Below are 17,389 nucleotides of genomic sequence, written 5' to 3' on the forward strand. Positions count from 1 at the left end.
CTCTCTCATTATCGGATCTGTGTAGAAATTAATCTTCCGTTCCCAGAAATGTAAAGATGATCTTCAAATGGATACATCCCTGAATTTCACGCAGAAACTGCACTGGTAATATTAGCCTCGATCGGAATTCAAATGTCTTTTCTGTACAGATGCCCATAACTTGTGGCACGTATATTTAATTTTATCAGAAATAACAGCCAAATTTCTTATAAATTTTTTGTAAAAAAGTAAATTATATTGATAAAAAATAGTTTTTTTTATATTTTTTAAGTTAGGATTTTTTTTATTTATAAATATTTATACGAAATTTATCTATTTAAAAATTATATTTTTTATAATTAGTCAATTTGAGATAAGACTCATGCCAAAAAAGTCATATATTATAACTTCGGCTGACACAAAGTACAGAGAGTAATTATTGCGACCAAAAAATGCACAAGCACAACGTGGGTTGGATCTGCACAAGCACAACGTGCGACCAAAAAATGTACAGTTGGGGCGGGGGGGAACGTGGACTCGATCCAGCTAGCTGTTGAGGCATGCCTTTAGTCCTAATCTTAAGGGCTGTGCTGCGCATCAGTCGCACACCGCAGCTCACCGCTAAATTTTTTTTTTCTTCACTCAATATACTAGGTGTGTGCCGGCTTCCATAAACAGTAGGCTTACATTTATATTTTCTCTAATCTTAATACCACATTTAAACCGTACTGCCGACCCAGCCCGAATTTTTGACTCGATCCGAATTAATTGACCTGAAATACAAAAAAATGGGTAAATGATTTCGCTTCCGTTTTGTTCCGGTTCGATACGGGATAATTAGCCGATACTCGAAAATATTAAGACCAGTGTTTGCCAAGGTTACATTTTTGTTTGAACTTCACTCTCTCATAATCGGGTCTTTGTCTCCCATCCCCCCCATCTTCGATTCTTCTCTCTATCTCCCAAGTCCCAACTCCGTCCTCTCTCAGTCTCTCAAACTGAATCTCGAATCTCACAACTCTAGCCTTCGCCGCTCTCTCACTCACATCTCCACTCTCTGTCGCATCTTCACTTTCTCAGGTAAGGATTATTTGAACTGTTAGGGTTAGGGTTTGGGTTGGCTGATTTGAACCCAAACAAAGAGTATTCCCTAGGTTCTAATGTTGTGGGACGTCAAACCATGGCGCAGTTTCTGAGCCTTAGCGCACCAAATCCAGCCATCTTTAAATTGTCGTCAACTCATTCAGGGTTACCTCGTACCCGACACACCTTGTCAACTCGCCATGAGAATACAAGCCAGAGCTGGAGCTCTTTACAAAAGGAACACCATTGTAATGGTAGAGTTTCTGCATTTTTTCAAACAATCGAAAAGAGGTACTTAAGTTTTGTAATATTTAATGTAATCTCTTGGCATATTTGATAATGCAAAAACTTGAAAGATGTTGGTTGTAAGTTTAGTAAGGTTTTGTGAAGTTGTTCGTTTCGCTTGGAAATGATTGCCCCGGTCATAGGGTTGCATTTAGAACCCAATAGGAGCTAGGGGTGTGGATGATGGGTTTAAGTGAAGGAAGTATGGAATTTTTTTTGTCAAGAACAGCCCAAACCTAAAGTAAATATATAGTATATATATAATATTAATATTTAAATTCCCAACTTGGGAATGGTTTTAGTTCTTTTCTATCTAGATTTCTTATTCTGCTGATTAAATTAAGATGGTGAAAGAATTGGATGAAGATTGTTTAATGTGTTGTGTGCATTTCCCAAATCAAAATGGTGGATTTCTAGTTTTAATATAAAAAAGAGGTTCCACTAGTGATATATGGAGAGAGAAAGAGAGAGAGAGAGAGAGAGAGAGAGAGAGAGAAGCGTTTAATTTTAACATATTCTACTGATTGCATGGAATTAGAACCAGTCGATCCTCTAGTTTTAAAATGGTTCAGATGGGTAAACCCAAATCCTGATGATAATTTCAGGCTTGCTTTGTAATGTTTGTGCTGGTTCTTGCCTTCTACGTGAACTGATTAGAACTTGGTCCTCCGTATAATAACTATTAATAGCTTCCACAGTAATCAATAAGTAATCCAATTCAATTCTCTTAACATTTTCAATGTCATGGTCCTCTGTATGGGGTATGGTACATGAACCAGTCTGGTTGCAAATAGCAAGAATATTGCCAAGGAAAGAATATCAGCTAATTTCTGTTTAAATATGAATGGCATTTATGAGAAATATCCAACAAAAAAAGAGGTGAACACATTTGGTATAATCAATCTCTATTAGTCCTTTCAATTGATTATATTTTTAACATATTTTTTTTTTCTATGTAGAGATAACTTTGAAAAATATTTTGAATGAGGTCCAGTGAAGATTCCTTAAATAGCATGAAGGATGCAATTGAATAGCATTCTTTATCCACAAGTTTATATCAAGCTGCTGGGAAGTGGGCCAACAACGTAGCTCATCACAGGTGCCATGAGGTTGCCTCCGTTCATTCAATACGGCTAGCTCAACAAATTCCTTCAATCAAATTGTCTCTTGTCCAATCTAGGGGATTGAAGAGGAGCTGCAGTTTGTGCAGAATGCCAAGGAAAATGGTGTGGTTTATCTCCTGGGAGAAGCAGAAATGGTGGCAGAGCAGAAATCATCCTTGTTTAAGAAGATTCTTGTCAACTTTGTGTATAACTTCTTGAGGAAAAACTTTAGACAAGGGGAGACAATAATGGCACTTCCACATGCGACGCTTGCCAAGGTTGGATTGACATATAAAAGATATAAGGCTAGAAATCTCTATAATATTGAATAAAATATGGTTTTTGGAACCAGACAAATTCCTTCGAACCTAGTTCAAGATAAAGAAAGCATGATTAATTTCACATATGACCCTCTAGATATAGGATAATGGAAGGTCAATGTTGGTTTTAATTACTCCAACTTCGGCAAGAACATTCTAGGTGGCATTTGAATATAAGAGTTTGAATTATACTACTCTGTTGAGCTTGTAATGTGTTAGAGATTCCTCATAATAAAAGTAGTTTACAAGACAATGTATTTAACGACCAATAATAGATTCAAGTGTGTTTGTTTGTTTCACCAGCAAGATGACAATGCCAAACCCCTCATCAAGTAAGGAAGCTTCAAACACATTGAATTTGGTATTGCTTCTTTAATTTCTGGCAACATGTCAGTATCTAGGAGAATAAAAATCTGGTTAGCAGTAAACGATTTGGTCTATGTCAAGCCAACCTTCAATGTGGCAAATTGCATCTAACTCACATTTATATTTTATAACGACACAAGATTAATGTAACGTGTGCAGTAATCAGAAGTTGTCATGTGACGTCATATTCAAGATTAAAGAAGCCCAAAAATTAAAAATACCATGCACTTTTATGGGTCCTAAATAAAAATTTAAAAAAATATAAATATAAATATGGGGTCGGGTCGGAACTTGTCTTTCCGGGTCGGGTCAAGTCATGTGAACAGCCCTAATTGCACCATACCGAAATTAGGGATCTTGTACAAGTATCAAGCTGATTTCCTTAATAATTTTTAGAATATAAAGTCAGATCATAGACAAATCGAGCGTGTAAACTCTACTATATTTATAACACTACCCATAGTTAATATTTAATTTAATTGAGTACATATACTTGGTTTATTTCTCCATATCATTGAAAATATTTTAGCCAAAAATTATAAGAAATCTCGATTTTTTGGCCAATATTTTTTCAATTCATAAATCGTGGTTTATGATGATTATGGTAGAAGATATGAAATCTTAAAATCTTTGTATTTAAGATTTTTGAGTACTTGGATGATTCTTAAGTGATCACGCACATGACATTCTAAGATGAAGTTGTACGTACGTACGTACCCTTTGGCCTTTTGTATCATGTGGTACGTACCAGTCGATAAATATATATATATATATATATATATGAATTAAACTGATGTTGAAATATGGTGTTTGTTTTATTCTCAAACTTAGTAGTATCGATATTGTCTGTCAATTTCACGTGAAAATTATATGCATGTTTGGTGGCCGTGATCACTAAGGTTAGTTTTCTTGATTAGGAAGCCTCGTTGCATCTTCGGGGAAACTTAAATTGTGGGCCATATATGATCGGATCTGATCTGATCATTTTTTAACTTTGGCTTAGTTGCTGGTTTTTTGCTTAATTCGAAGGAAGCTTGCATGCATGCTTAAGGTTTTGTTTGTTTTCCGAGAATATAGAAATTACATAAAATAAAATAATTATGAAAACTAGCTTGTTCCGAATCGCTAACGTGTAGTGATTATATTTTATAATAGAAAATATTAAATATATTTAAAAAAAAAATTATAATTTCTATACATCTCAATTATTGATAATTTGAAAATTATAAAATTTTAATTTTTAATTTTAAAAATAATTAATAAAATAAATCTTATAATTAATAAAAGTGTAGTACTTCTCTTTTATAGTACATCATGATTTTGAACCAATTAATGCAAAAGTAAATGACCGTAATTCGTAGTTGCAATAATCCTCTGAAGTAACTCATAGGTCCAAAAAGTGGTTGGCCGGGTTTCAGTGCCTGTCTGGATCTGTGATCACAGGCTAGCTGGTGATCTTATCTTCTTATACTTCAAATAGTGTTTCTGAATGAAGAGTAATGAACAATATTCTTATTTTATATTTTCCTACTTCGTCCTTCTTTACATTCTCATAGTAATATTCTTTATCAAAATTATCATAAAATTACCACATAAAATTATCACAACAGATCAGTAAATCACAGCATACACAAACCAAAATCACCATAGAATGATCACAAATTCACCGTAAATCATCATAATTCTACAAAATCACAAAATTTACAAATTTACAAAATCACAAAAAGGAAGAGGTAGAGGCTCAGCTGGGTATGGAGGAGCAAGAGAGGTGCCGTGGAAGGCTGGTGGTGGCGTTGTGGGCTGTAGGCGGCAGATCTAGGCCGTCGTGGTGGTGAGGTGGCGTTGGCTTGGCTAAAGGCAACGCTATGAGGAGAAATCGGTGCTTTTAGAGGCACTGCATGGTGGGGCTAGGGAGGAGCTACAGGTGGTGAGTTTCATGGAAGTGGTCCACAGCATGAGGGGAACTCGGTGGTGGTGCTTAGTGGAGCTGGAACTAAGCCACGGTGGCACAAGGGTGAAGAATCCGTGCGTTGAGACCCATTTCGGATTGCTCGCGTGCAGCTAAGGGAGGAGCTGCCAAGGGACTTCGACGGTGGCGTTTGGTCACCGACGTGAGGGGAAGCCGATGACATAGCACAGTGGCGCACGACTGCTTGGGAGAGGAGATCGGGTGAGAGAGAAGAAAGACGTTGCTGTTGCAGCGGAAGGAAAGAGAGGGAGAAAGGGAAAATGAAAGTTTTGGGAATTGGAATCTAACCCTTCATCATAAGTCTCTAAATTTGATCTAATGGTATAAATTTAAACACTAATTTAAAATAGATAATTAAATATAAATATCATATCATAAATAAACTATCAAATTTAATTTATAAAATACTAATCTTTCATCATTAAATAAATGATAAAATTTTGTTAAATATTTTTTAAAAAATAAAACTATATAAATAATTAGAGTTTTAACATAATTTAAATATAATAATATTTTTAATTGACTAAATTAGGCAAACGTCCCTTGGACGTTATCCTATTACTAGTGTGTGTGTATATATATAATCTTTTTATTTCCATTAAAATCATGTATTTTATTGTAAGATTTGTTTTCCATCTTTTTCGGCCTATGAAATTTATATTTTCCCACTTTTTCAACGTGAGACCTATAAAATTTAATTGCAATAATATATCCATCAGGAAGAAGTATTATGGTGGATAAGGGTGTAAATTCAAACCGGTAAATTGGAAAATCGGTCCGGATCGGACTGGTTTTATCTGTTTTGAATCGGTCCGGTCTGGAACCGGTTCTTAAAATGTGAAAACTGGCCAATTTCGGTCCGGTTCCGGTTTAGGGATTTTTTGGACCGGACCGGTTGATAAAAAAAATATTAAAAAAAATATTTTTATATATAAGTTTTATATATAATATATAATTATAAATTTATACATTAAATGTTAATTTATAATTTCATATTATAATTTATAAATTATTACATTAACTGTTAATACAATATATAAATTTATAAATAATACTAATAGTCTAATATAGACTATAGACTATAGTTATAATTAATACTAAAAGTTTATAACTAATACTAATATTGAATATATAATTTATAACTAATACTAATATATAACTTATAACTATACTAATAGTTTTAAAAAAATAGGAAAATCAGACCGAATCGGATAGAAAATCGATAAAACTGGAAGTACCAGTTTAGGAGGATAACCGGTACTTAATCGGTTTTAAAAAATATAAAACCGGTTCATACCGATTCAATTTTAGATTTTATTCAAAACCAGATCAGACTAGATCGGTTACACCCCTAATGGTGGAGACCATTTATGGCCACAAGAACTGATTTATTATAATAATCGTACGCAATCACAGAATTTCACTCCTCGAAAAACCCATAGCACTTACAAATTAATGGTATCTTTAAAGTAATGGTAGATAAGTCATTAAGTATGCAAGTCTTATGTATTATATTTAGAAAAAATATATATTTATTATTAAAAAATGAGTTATTTTTTCATTTAAGTCTCAAATTTATCTTCTTTTTTTTTTTAAATAAATGTGCGAAAGTTGCACACTCTGAAACTGTATAAAACATTTTCCTTGAACAAATGTTGTATTTCTCTTTTTTCCATCAATATTATTAATTACTACATGTACACAACTATTTTTATACTATTTACAAATGGGAAATGCTATATCTCCCGCTGGGAGCTCCCGCTAGAGATTAGTGTATTTTTTATGTGTTTTTTTTAAAAAATTATTTTTTATATAGATTTTTTTAATAATTTTTAATATTTTAAAAAAATAAAAAAATTCACAATATTATTAAAAAATACTTTCTTAATCACGAAGTAAAATAAAAAATCATAAAAATATTTTTTTATTTTACTTCGTGATTAAGAAAGTATATTTTAATGAATTTTTTTTACTTTCTAATTAAGGAAGTATTTTTAATGATGTTCTAAGTTTATTTTATTTTTTTAAAAATATTTTTTATAATTTTTTATTTTACTTCATGATTAAGAAAGTATTTTTTAATATATATTTTTTTACTTTCTGATAAAAAAATATTTTCTAAATGATGTTTTAAATTTATTTTATTTTTTAAAAATATTTTAAAATAATAAAAGATCTATATAAAAAATTACTTAAATAAAACACATATAAAATAACACTACACCCCCAGCGGGAGCTGTAGCATCACCCTTTACAAATAGTTTATTACTATTTATTAGAATTCACATATGAGTGAAATACATCCAAATGAAACTTATGTTTGTTTTTGTATATGAGATGAGATGAGTTGAGATCATGAGTTGAGATGAAAGTTAAAAATTGAATAAAATATTACTAAAATATATTTTTTTAATATTATTTTTGTTTTGAGATTTGAAAAAGTTGAATTGTTTATTTTATTTTGTGTGGAGATTTAAAAAAATTATAATGATTAAATAAAATGAGATGAAATGAGTTGAGATAAGTCTATCTCCCAACAGCATCCAACTTTTATTTATTGTATTTTCGTTACTCGAAGACTGTCTTTAAAAAAAACCTAATTCATGGATAAACACTATCAAGGGTCTTTTCATATTCGCTGACTCTATTTTGATAAGGTAGTTTGTCATATCTCATTTGAGAGACTATTATTTATATTGCATATATACTCAGTCCAAAACTCTCATGTCAATCAAAATTTTGGTAGCATTTCCCTACAATTCTCCAAATATGCTGGTCGCAAAAGGTCATCGACCATATTCATGGCCGAGCAACTTACAGACCACACACCCAAAGAATGAAAGGAAATACTGAACCAAAATTTTTATAACTAACACAAGAATTTAGACTGAATATATATGTCATATAGATGATAGATAAATCTTAAACTGTTCACTTTGGACAATTCAAGAGTTGTACCCAAATATTCTGACCACAACTCTCGAACGGGTCTAAGCTTCAATTGCATATCAAAATAATATATACTTACATTCGACTCCTAAGTAGTAAACCAAACCGCTAGTTTATATAAAACATAAACTTAGAGAAATAATTCAAACTATATTTATACGTGAATAATTAAATGCCAAAAGTACATACAAATGCATAAGTATATTATTTTAATTTATAGGTAATTGATTTGTTGGTTTATATTATTTTAATTTGGGTATTTTATGGAAATATCCAAATATTATTTTAATTTGGGTATTTTATGAAAATAATCGTATTTGTTTTCTTTTGGGTATTTTATGGAAATAATTCATATTATTTGGGTGTTTAATTTATAGGTAATTGGTTTGTTGTTTTGTATTATTTATATTTGGATATTTTATGAAAATACGATCCATTATTTTAATTTGGGTATTTTATGAAAATAATCGCATCTTTTTTCTTTTGGGTATTTTATGGAAATAATTAATATTATTTGGGTGTTTAATTTATAGATAATTGGTTTGTTGGTTTATATTATTCTAATTTGGGTATTTTTTTAAAATAATCGTATTTTTTTCTTTTGGGTATTTTAGGGAAATAATTCATATTATTTGGGTGTTTAATTTATAGGAAATTGGTTTGTTGGTTTATATTTTTTGTTAGGACAAGTTAATGTTTTATATTTTAATTTGGGTATTTTATGGAAATAATTAATATTATTATAATTTGAAAATTTTATGCAAATAATTCATATTACACTTGGGTATTTAATTTGGGTATTTATTAAAGTTATTAATTTCACAAACTAACAATATCAAAAATCAATATCACAAATTAACAAATTAATTTCACAAACCAACAATATCACAAATCAATATCAAAAATCAATATCACAAATTAACAAATTAATTTCACAAACCAACAATATCACAATCAATATCACTAACAATATCACAAATCACCATATTATTCATCCCCAAATCACAATAAATTACCGACAACATTAACAATATTAAATTAATTAATTCACAAATCACACATTAATTATTTTCACAAATCACACAAAATACATAAATACATCAATACCCAAGTACATTAATTACACTAATTATTTTTGTCACAAATACCAAATTATTCATCCCCAAATCACACTAACATACTAAAAACATTAACAATGTTACATTAACATTAACATATCAAACTTTCTTACTAAAATTCACCATAACTTTCTTACACTAATTTAGAAACTTTACCTCAAATTTGTGCAATCCAATAAATCTCCACAAATCACCAATACCTACATGTAGATAAATCTTTATGAGAAAAACCATAAATCAAATCTCCAAAACAACTATATATTCGAAAAAAAAAAAAAAAATCCACAAAAAAAAAATCCTTAGTACCACAACTAAAAAGCTGCTCCTCTCTCTCTAGAACCTCTCCTCTCTCTCGCTGCCCGTCGCTCTCTCTGCTCCTCTCTTGCAATCCGCGTGATTCGTGAAATATGATTGGAGGGAAAAAACGCTGGAAGAAATTATTTGCAACGAGTATATGGGTTATTGCGGTGTTTTCACAGCGCCGAAAATGTATAAATTCCATGTAGGATTTGTAATGTACCAACTACTCGTTTGAACACAAAAATTTCGCAATAGCGCCTAAATTGAGCTCATTTTCATTCAGCCATTACCCATTTGAATGGCAAGCGTTCGAATGCAAATTCTTTTAAATGAAGACAAATAAGGAGGGAAGCATTGATTCCGTATGCCACATATCCGTTTGAATGGGTATATATTCCATGGACGTTGGCGCTAAGTTTCCCTCTAAACACATTCTACGAGATTTTTCCATTTGAACAAAGCCTGATGCAGTACACTCAATGTTCGAACACCATACTAGTCTGTTTGAACACATTAATTATTTCCTCCAAATATACCAATATATAATATAATATAATATATAGTATATTATATATAGTATGGTATATTATAGCTACTAGTGTATAGTGTTATACTATACGATATAGTCCGTTCAATGTCTCTCAAAAAAATCTAATTCATGGATATATCCAAGCATCCAACTCGGGAGTACTGGGATCTCATGTCGAATTGGTTAAAATTTGGGGATCACATGAGCTCATTCATTTTTGGGTCATGCATGCAGCATGCATCCACTCGGTGAAAGAAAGTACTTTTGTCTGGCATAAATTCTGCAATAATAAGAGCTAGCCGTGGATCCCTTGCTAGATTTGTCTTTGCCGATTCTTTGCAACTTTAAGGAGCCCTTTCACATGGTGTTCTTCATAGTCTTCATGCATGGTATGTGTCTTTTAATTGTAAAGCGTTCGGAAGACAACATAAAAGATGACCAAGGAAGAGATATATACCGAATAACCTTAATTCGTGGTTGTCAATTATCTAATAGATCACGATTATACTTCGTACGTAGTGCCTGATGATCAGGTAGTATCAGAAAGCATATGTAGAATGAGAGAATATTTTCCAAATATGAAATTATTCAGTACACAGTATCCTCCAATATTATGATTGATGAATTTATGAAGCAAATAAATGATCATGGTCATAAACCTTAAAAACTAGTTGGTCTCATTCACTGATCTCGGTGTCCTCCCGCTAAAACAGATATACTCTGGATCCCGCTAAAACAGAGGTTGGAACACTCTTCTTCGGCCTCTTCCTTACTTTTCCCCCTCGCAGACAGTAATCCAAATGCCGAGCTGGAAGCCTGCATGAGGTCTAATGTCACATGCGTGTCACTTTCATGGAACTGGTGGTTGCAACTATGTGGCTCGGGAAACATCTGGTGCTGCTGACCGGGTATGAGGGTATATGACCTTGGTAATTGGGTCTCGCCTAGGTCCTCCATTCCATGGCTTTGTGTGTACCAGTCTTGATCCAAAATGAGCTGCCGAGCTAGGATGCCTGCACGGTGCTCTGCTATTAATTCGTGGAGTGCAGCACTGGATCTTGAGGAGAGATCGGCCGGAGAGACCGAAGAATTAGTATTAGATGACAGAAGAGAGAGAGCACGTCCTGTCGACCATGATGATGATGAGCATAGTAATCCCGCACCTGTAAATTTGACAAGAGAACAAATTTGCAATATTGTTCAGTTATCTTGTTCTCATCTAATTTGCATGCAGTAACGTGAGTTGTTTGCCTAGTTGACTTGTTGCGAATAAGATCTACCTACATGTAGGTGAAGAAGTGCACATGGAAGAGACTAATTAATTAGTACTACAACTTCTAATTATAAGTTGCGCCATTTTTCATGGCTTATCTCAAACACATTACCCCTATCGAAATTCCTTCTGCAAGTTCTTGCAAATGCTATATATATATATATATACACCAAAATCATTTCACTTTAGGACTATAATCATTCGATCTGCATGATGCAGTTCTAACACTACTTTTGAGATGGTCAATGGATTTGGCGTATATAATTGTATTTTCCATACATGACTTTGTGTTCGTATGATCATTTGATAAAACAAACTAACGATTCAATTCTTCAAAAGCTGGGCATGAATTAATGCTATATTTATATTTGATGCTTGAAACGATGCATATAATCTATTAACAAGACTGAAATCCAGGTATTCCCTTGGGATGGAATACATGAATTAATAAATAATTAGCTAAATATATACATGATAACGTGTTGTCTAGCTAGCTTGTCTCGAGTCTCCATATCTCCGGCCCGTTTATATCGTCTTGTAATCTTAAAATTAAGGCAACATATTTTGTATCTACCTAGAATCTAGAATGCTAGCTGACCGTACCTCTCCTCCACAACCCCAAGTTTTCTACCTAATGAATTTACGAAGTACTGCACGCATGTGCAGAAAAATAGTATCAGCTAGCACGGAGCAAAGATCAGTCCATCATGTAATCAGATAAAAATAATAACCTACCTGCTTTGGGTTTATCATACACATAAGAGGATAGAAAGAAATTAAAAACTCACCCTGCATTAGGGGGTGTCCAAGTAAATTTTACCACTTAAAGGAACTTCATCAAAACTATCTAATATCTCCTGATAGTATCCTTTCCTCCCCTTTTTATGGATAATTCTTGTCAGAATAAGTAATTTGAGCTAAATGGTGGACATGATTAGCCGTGCAATATATTTATTATATAATACCTTAATAACTAGATATACAATGTAAAGGAAATGGAAGGACATCATGATCTTTCTACATAGTCCGTCAATTGGTCAGATGAAGAACAGTACTTCAACAGTGCATGTAAATAAATGGATTAAGAACTAAGAGAAATACTATATAAATGACAAGGGAATTATACAAAAATAAACTCATAAACTGACTTGTCTTCTAGTTATGATCTGTTAAGATATATTTTAGGATAAAAGTAACTGGTACATCATCATCATCATCATCATCATCAATATTAACGAGTGTTTCAGGATATTAAAAGCCGGAGCTAGCATTGATGCATGCTTTTTCCTGGGGGTTCAACCCCGCCCTGGCAATGATTTGCCCTAGATAATCCATATATATATATATATATATAAACTGTGTCAGGTACTACGTCATGTTACTCAAAATAGCATCCTCTAGGAGACAAATTAATAACAAGTTCAGTAGAGTTTAGATATACATGATGCGGTTACATACTAATAAATATATGATATTAAAAAGAAAAATTGATGCCAATACCATAAAAAGAAACTAATTAATTTATAAAATAAAATAAAAATGGCTGAAACAAGTGGTTTATTTGTTTGTTTACCTTGAGCAGAGTTCCTGTTGGCGGAATCATGAGCGCTTTTCCTTCTTCGCTCGTTGTGCCCTGCTAATCTCCTCCTGCAGCTCCTCTTCGATTCGTCAAATTCTGACAATGGATGAAACCTGCGCTCGTTTTCACCCAGTCACACCCATCAGCCCCAGTAATATATACTTGTTCTTTTCATACTGATCTGCAAATATGGTATATATATTTTCTGCTCCAATATGGGTTCTTTTTTTTCGGGGGGTGGGGGGGTTAGGTTTACAGAAATCCGAAAAGGATTAACATGGAACGCCGTGGGAAGGAGGAGATGATTGTGTTACCTGCTACACTGCTGACAGAAGCGCTGTTCTAACCCTAGAACGACGACCATGGGTGCCTTTGAGTGTAGGTCACAGACCTTGTGCCTCCGGTGGTAATCCTTGACGTTCAGAAGGGCCATGTGGCACCCCTCCACCTGGCATCTCGGCACCGTCTGCGGTAACAATGGAGAGGATGAGGGCCCTCCAACAATACCAACACCTCCGGCACCGTAATAGGGTTTGCCTCTCTTGCCGGCTACAGATGATGATAACCCAGCCATGTGGCGATTAGCCAAAAGAGTAGTATCCTCAAAGTACTGCCTCTTTCCCAGCTTCAAGCACATGAGTTGTGGGTCCGGCTGGCAGTGAGACCCAGCTCCGGAGTAGAGAGACGGCTGTTGATGATGCTGGTGGTTGTGGTGGTAATATTGCAATTGGTGGTGGTGAGGGAACTGGAGCGCGTGAGAGGCAGTCACATCCTGACGCGTGGTGCTGAAACTCTCCGCCGGGAGGGTGGTGGCATCGGAGGTAGCTGTGGTGGGGGTGTACAACGAACTGGTGCAACTACTCCAATCCCACCTTGAAGTACTAAGCTCCCAGATATCCCAGCCAATATTTGCATTATTACCATTTTGCCCCCTCTCAACGTTGCTGATCTGACCAACCATGCTCGCGCCAATCTCCATTTCCCTCTGCCCCTGTGTGTGTGCGCGAGCGCAAAAGGGAGTTATTTTATGGTTGATAGCTTGGTACCGGTGGGTCTGGAACCTCTGGTGCATACAATGCTTATCGATCAGGATCGGAAAATAGTACTAGCTGGTCGTACCTTTTTTTTGTATATATATACAGAACAAAAGGAGATGGAGGGGGAGAAGAGGGATTTGGGAGGGAAAAAAAAGAGAGAAAAAAGGCGGAGATCAGTGAAGGTGGGTCTGGTTTCTTTGTTCCACTGCAATGGCATGATATAAATCCATGAGAGAAAAGGTGGAGAGAGAGAGAGAGAGAGAGGTTGGGGCGGAGGAGACAGAAGCAGCGGCACGTGAGAGACAGTGGGTGGATAAGGTAAATTATCACGTTTAGAAGTGGGACCTACGATGCTATCCAAGCGAGTAGCTTCACAATAAGCCATAGCTAAGAGAAAGAGAGAGAGAAATGGAAAGAGAGGGCTTACTGATAAGACTCGAGAGAGCCAGAGCCAGTGCTCAGTTTAGAGCGAGAGCGAGAGCGAGGGCGAGACTCGAGAGTTTCCACACGCACTTTCACATTGGCCGTCACTCCCTATGACTATTGCCGAGTTTTCCTTTCAATTCATTTTAAAAAAAATTATTATGTATTTTTTGAATATATGAAAAGTACGTGATCTTTTGATTAAGAGAGACGTATTAGTTTTTTAATTTATATTTTCAAGTATATATGTTTAATAAATGTTTTTATTTTATAAATAAGTTGAAAGAAAACCTTTTACATCTCGTTTAAATGATGTATTTCACACTAACAATTACACAGATAATCTATGACAATAAAGAGGCGGTATTAGTCGCCCTAAAAAGATTCTAATACTTAAGTCAGTAATAGAGTATGAGAATAAGCATATATAAAGATGGAGTAAAGTATTTGTTACCTCTCATGTGTTGATTATAGAAGGACATAAACATAACGTGATGGCAACTGACTCTAATTATCATTCTTGTGTACATATTCTGCATGATTCCTTATTAATCGGGGAGGATATCTCTTATTTTGTAGAAGTTATCTTCCCTAAGATGATCACATCCAACTATGGATTAGCTCTCCAACTTCTTGGAAGTTATCTGCCACGTGGTCATGGTTATGGGCTCTACGTTCGTAGCCCTCTCAGTCCTAATATCCCTTCCATCCGGTTTATAAGAAAATTCTATAGGCTGATTAATCTCTATGCATTTTTTTTTTAAAAAGTGTTACAGTTATAAAATGATTTTACAAAAATAAATTTACAAATTGACATATTTTTCATATGATACATTAGATTTATTTTATAATAAATTACGTAAATTTACAATCTAACATATCATATTAAACTACATCAGTTTTTTAATTTATTTTTATAAAATTTATTTGTAGTTAAAACATTTATCTCACGCATGTTTGAATAGAGAAACGATCACATCTCATCTCATCATTACAAATTTTTCAAATTTTCACACAAAATATAATAAACAATTCAACTTTTTCAACTAGAAAATGGACATCCCGCTAGTAGCTTCCACTGAGGTCTACTGTTGGATTTTTTTTTACTCAATGATTAAGCAAGTATTTTTTAATAATATTGTGAATTTTTTTAAAAATATTTAAAAGTAATAAAAAATACATGTAACAAAAGTCAAAAATAAAAATACACAAAATCAACTTCAAATTTCAAAATAATAATATTAAAAAATAATATTCTAATAATATTTTATTCAACTTATCTAAAATAATCTCATCTCATCTTACTATCCAATCCATGCTTTAGATTAAATTATGACTCAAACTCTGCGGAGTATTTATAACTTTTTACCATCAGACCGGCCCCTCGTACATGATAATTTCAAATAGATCATATGGTGGTACTATATATCTTCAGTCGCACATTAAGCTTTTGACTGAATATGTACTTCTTTAGTTTTAAATTCGAGTGGTATAAGGTATAATCATGAGTTCAAAACTATATGCAAAATTCACGTAGAACTTTTTTTTTTTGTTATGGTATATGGAAATTTGGAATCCTTTTTATGATTTGATTTGCAAATGTACGTTTGCTCAATATCTCACTCTTTTTTCACCTCTACGTACAAATGCATATATCAAAATAGAATATTGTAAGCTGGGTTCTTAAAAAAAATACTGAATATATATTATTCTATATCGTTTTTCATCTTTAATTCATTTAATTGATCAATTAAAGTATACACAACACAGGCTGTAAAGTGCTTGATGCAGTCTGAAATGAGCGTAAGCCACATACTTGTCATAGATGATGGGTTCCACTGATCATGAGAGATCTACCTCCAAACACAGCACTATTGACTGCATTGCCTGCTGATTGTGACCACTCTTTTGCGTTCTTTTCTGAAGGTTGAACATGAGTAGCTAAAACAAAGACAAAATAAAACAGAATGCTTGTTACAAGTCTAAAATATAAAGTCTTGAATAATTCTTTTGTAAAACTACGTATTTTATAGAGGAATATTTGAAACTTGTATAAATCATTTTTCAATTCGAGATGTTGTTTTTGATGGAAACTTAACTAGAGGCAAATTAATCACATTGAATATATCAGGAACAGAAATGTTTTAGTAATTTAGTAATTTTATAAAAATAAATTTATAAAATGACTTAATTTAATGCAGTATATATATGTCATATTGTTAAATTATTTTTATTGTAAAGTAAATCTCATGTATTACATAAAATTACATTATTTTATAAGTTTATTTTTATAATATTTGTTTGTAAATGTAACACTTTTCTTACATAAAATGAATCAAATTATTTACAAAAATAAAAGCCCCTATCCTTTTTGGGGAAATTACAAGATAAATTAAATTATAAAAAAAAATATCGGGGCTACTTAATTAAATTTGTAGAAAGAAAAAGAAAAAGAAAAAGAAAAAGAAAAAGAAAGGAAATGAATGGAAAGGGATCTGCAACTTTGGAAGAGCAACTTTAACTTTTGAACTGTTTTTTCTGCCATAGAAAAGTGTAATTAATTGAAGGAAGGAATTGCAATAGTATGTGCTTGTAAATAGACACATCCTTCTTGTTTCCGAATCCAGAACATCTTTGGTTTGTCATGACTCGAATGACACTAATCAGCTGGGAATCCAAAGTTATGGGACCCTGTCCATCCAAATAAATGGTGTTAATAATTAGCATCCACGTGTACGGTCATTATTGTCCACCTCCGTCTTGGGGATGGTATCATTGTGGTACACAGATGCCCAGGAAGCTGTTAATTCATAATTTTGCAGAAAATTTTAGCATTTTCGTTACAAACAAACATGTTCCCGAAAAGGAGGTTTAAAGAGAGCCAGCAAGAGAGAGGAAGCAAAATCCTCTCGCCAAGGACTCGCTTACTGGGTGTTTGACACGTGTACATCAACAAAACTTGGATTCCCAAATTCTCTATAGCCCGTACTCCTAACTGAGTTGGGTATCTGTGACACACGAGAAGAATAGAATGCATTGTTTCTTTTAATGAAACACTAGGACGATTGCAGGAGAT

General features: G+C 33.3%; 1 protein-coding gene across 1 annotated transcript; it reads right to left on the reverse strand.

The window, feature by feature from the left end:
• Positions 1-10,474: 10,474 nt before the first annotated feature.
• LOC108987797 (squamosa promoter-binding-like protein 7) lies at positions 10,475-14,080 on the reverse strand. Its single transcript, XM_018960809.2, has 3 exons — positions 13,168-14,080; positions 12,848-12,966; positions 10,475-11,164 (listed from the first exon to the last, which is right to left on the reverse strand). The coding sequence occupies exons 1-3, from the start codon at positions 13,923-13,925 to the stop codon at positions 10,683-10,685; spliced, it is 1,359 nt and encodes a 452-aa protein (XP_018816354.2). The 5' UTR covers positions 13,926-14,080; the 3' UTR covers positions 10,475-10,682.
• Between the last annotated feature and the right edge of the window lie 3,309 nt (positions 14,081-17,389).

Source organism: Juglans regia, chromosome 5 (genome assembly GCF_001411555.2).
Source record: "Juglans regia cultivar Chandler chromosome 5, Walnut 2.0, whole genome shotgun sequence".
NCBI classification, from domain to species: Eukaryota; Viridiplantae; Streptophyta; class Magnoliopsida; order Fagales; family Juglandaceae; genus Juglans; species Juglans regia.

Coding starts and splice junctions, on each gene's coding strand:
- LOC108987797 (XM_018960809.2), bottom strand. CDS start 13,925: ATGCACCAGAGGTTCCAGACCCACCGGTACCAAGCTATCAACCATAAA. Junction 12,967..13,167: donor TTCTGTCAGCAGTGTAGCAG/GTAACACAATCA, acceptor AAACGAGCGCAG/GTTTCATCCATTGTCAGAAT. Junction 11,165..12,847: donor CAACAGGAACTCTGCTCAAG/GTAAACAAACAA, acceptor TCAAATTTACAG/GTGCGGGATTACTATGCTCA.